The sequence below is a fragment of the Buceros rhinoceros genome, unplaced genomic scaffold (assembly GCF_000710305.1).
Source record: "Buceros rhinoceros silvestris isolate BGI_N320 unplaced genomic scaffold, ASM71030v1 scaffold22193, whole genome shotgun sequence".
In the NCBI taxonomy this organism is placed as follows: domain Eukaryota; kingdom Metazoa; phylum Chordata; class Aves; order Bucerotiformes; family Bucerotidae; genus Buceros; species Buceros rhinoceros.
Window position 1 is genome coordinate 27831 of NW_010402577.1, and position 3291 is coordinate 31121.

Sequence of the window (3291 nt, forward strand, 5' to 3'; positions counted from 1 at the left end):
TTGCCCGTCCCAGCCCTGGCTCTCGCCACCCTCCCGCTGCTGTGCGGGCTCAGCCTGGCATAGGCAGGACCTCCAAGCTCTGAGAGCGCCTGTGCTAATTACTTTCCTTTGTTAATTAAACCCACGTGGCTCTAATAAGGTAACCTGCTGTTCTTCGATAAATTTAATTAGCCTGAAGGGAGAGCCCCTCCGCACAGCTATTTAAATTGTCACTTCCCATCGCTTGGGCTTTGCTTCTTTCTGCCTCCCTCTCTCTCCAGGTTCACACTCCTCCTCTGCCCCTTTCCATCCCATTTTCTGCCCCTTCCCTTTGGCAGTGAAGGGCAGCAGGGGAGGTCCCACCCCTGTGGAAGCAGGATGCCACCCAAGGGTGCTGTGCCCACCCAAAGCCCCAATTTCCTGCCAGTGCCACAAAAACCCCAGCCCAGAAGGGTCTTTGTCCCGTCCCAGTGGCTGTCCCATGCTGGAGGACCTGCCCTGGCTCCAGCCTCACAGCACTGGCTCATATCTAGCCCCTGCACCCTGCTCGCAGCACCCAGCAGCAATTCTGGGGTGCTCTAGCCCCAGAAACTCTGCACCTCCCTATCCAAAACGTTGTCCCAAGGTACGATGGCACATGGTGACCTCTCCCTGGTCCTCACCCTGCCTGGAGCCAGCCCTTCCCTCCCATCACCCTTTCCCACCACATTGGCACACAATGGGGACTGCAACCCCACCCGCCCCAGAAAAAAAGAAACTGAGAACATTTCTGGAGGTTTACAGGGGATTTAACTCTTTGTGGGCTCCTGGTCTGCTTCACCCATCCCACGGATGGAGTCAACGCATCTTTTCACATGCGCTTTCCCACAGCATTGGTTTGCAGCCGAGCCCTTCCGAAAAGGGGGTAGTGGTGGTGGGGGACACACGCACGTCCTCGGGGCTCACCTGCACCGCCGGCTGCTTGCCCTCATTGCTGCTGGGGGAGCTCAGCCCCGTGGCCTGCTGCAGCAGGAACTGGCGTGCCACCTGGAGAGCCTGCAAAAGAGACACAGCGGGGTGGGCACAAGGAAGGGGGTCATCGTCCTCCTCCTCCTCCCTCCTTGGGGCACGCTCCCCCTCCAGCTCCCTGGAGCAGCACCCAGACACGGGGCTGGCAGGACAGACTCTTTACTGGTGCCACACCAGTATGACCAGAACATCCCATTATACAGATGACTCCCTATTCCTCAGGCTCTCCCTATTCCTCAGAGGGCCAGGAGAACCTGGGGGCAATCCTACCCTCTTCAAAAACCCCCTGCCTCATCTTCTTCAAGTCAGCAGGTCCAGCACCTCTGTGTCTCGGGTGGGTTTTCACACGGGTCAGCTCCAGCCTCCCCAGCACACCCAGCACCCGACTGGAGAGCCAGTGGAGGGGCCAGCTCCCATTTGATTTATTCCACCCTTGCATGGAACCAACCCCATGTTTCTGCTGCAGCTGACACCCCTTGTGTCTAACGCTTTTGTGTATATTTGATTCTACATCTGACTGTCACGCTGAAGCACCAGAAAGTCCCCGTTGCCACCCGGATTCAGGTCAGCCCAAGTGCAAGATTCCACTCTGAAGGAATAATCCAAGAACACGAGTTCGTGGTGATGCAGGAGGAGCTCAGCAACTCACACGAGTGACCAAGGGGAAGCTTATTTATTTTTTCAGGGTGTTTGCCTCAAAATCGTTACGGGTTTCCTTAGCTCGCTTGCAGGGATGAAGATGTCTCGCTGGGAAGTTGCACAACAGGCAAAAGAGGGAAAAACCAACACAAATTGCTAAAAAACTCTGGAAACACATGCAGGCACAAGGAAGCACCAGTGAGCTTGGGAGTGAGCCAGGAGAGGGAATCACGCCCTGCGGCACCCAGCTGCTGCTCCTGGAGCCGCTTCCTTGGGCACTCATTTTTGCTTCTAAATCATTTTTTTCTTTTTTAGGGGTACATTTCTGAACAATCCAGTCATTGCAGCCCTGCCTGCAGGCCGGGTCCCCAGCGGCACGTTGGGTTCCCCTGGCAGTCACCACCCTGGCTGTGAATCAGCATCCTGGCTTCCAGGAGGTGGCCGCGTGCCCCGAGAAAGGGACACTTGTTAATTCTCTGCGTTTCCAGCTCTAAAGAAGAAAGTCCCCAGCCCGTGTGCCCTGCCATCCCTCCCAGCCAAATCCTGAGCATCATCGCTGGTGGCGTGGATGCACCTCAGCACACAGCTCCCCTTGCCTATTTATCCAACCTCTGCAAACCACGGAGCACCCGCAGCACCCTTAAACAGAGCGTCTCCGTAACAGAGCACCCATGACCTGTGGTTTAGGTCTCACTTCACATTCCCCTCCACAGGGGGTGGCTTGGGAACCGCAAATGCAACAGATCTAAAGCAAAGGATGCCTGAGCTTGCCACATCTTTTTTTCTGTGCAGAAAAATCCATCCGCTCCTTGCAAGTGTACAGGCACTAGAAGGGCACTTGCAAAACGAGGTAATTTTAGAGTTGCTGCTCAATCTGGAGGCCGTGAGCAGAGGGTGTAGCAGGCACAGCCTTATTTTGTTTAAAAAAAGTTATTACTTCCTAGCGAGGAGGGACCCAAACCAAAGCTGTGCCCCAGATGCAGCACAGGGCCCCCACTGCCCGCCTCTGTTTGTCACCACACGCGTGAACCAAATGCTCCTGAGAAAGCCAAAAGCCCAGGAATTTCCGAAGTAGACAGGATCCTACCCCTGTGCTCCAGTGCTGAACTGCCGGGGATGCACCCAGGGCGCACCAGAGCCCGGTGCACCCAGAGCAGCCCCATACCCACCTGAGCATCCCTGGCCAGCTGCTGGGGATGCTCAAAAACGGCATGACCACTAACTTGCAAACTCACTTTATCCAAATGACTGGAAAAAAAAAAAAAATCCTTGAGGACAAACATGGCAATTTGCTGCTGGGAGTCCCTGATGGTCTGAACCTGCGGTCCAAGCCCGAGAACCGCTGCGGCTCCAGCACAAGATGCGTTTCTCCACGGGCACGTTATTTCCCTGTTATTAACAGTAATAGATGTGCATCGGTAATGCGAACACAAAAACCATGTGACAGTTATGACAGCTCAAGGTCTGATATTTTAATTACCTTTTGAAATGAAAACAGTAATTCCAGTTAAAAGCCAGGGTGGAGGAATTCAACCGACGGCTGCTCAGCACCAGCACGCAGCAGAGCCTGCAGGTCCGAGGCACCCACCCCAGGATGGGTGCTGGCCAGGGGCTGCACCCCCCGTGCACACAGCGGCTGGTCGAGCTTTTCCCATTTTTTCCTGT

General features: G+C 55.1%; 1 protein-coding gene across 1 annotated transcript in view; it reads right to left on the reverse strand.

Moving 5' to 3' along the window:
• FOXP4 (forkhead box P4) overlaps positions 1 to 3291 on the reverse strand; it is a gene marked incomplete at its 3' end in the record, with an annotated part of 34111 nt that overhangs the window by 23943 nt on the left and 6877 nt on the right. The window contains exon 2 of the mRNA XM_010132678.1: positions 925 to 1014. Coding sequence (XP_010130980.1) covers positions 925 to 1014 — 90 coding nt within the window. The remainder of the gene's footprint in view (positions 1 to 924; positions 1015 to 3291) is intronic.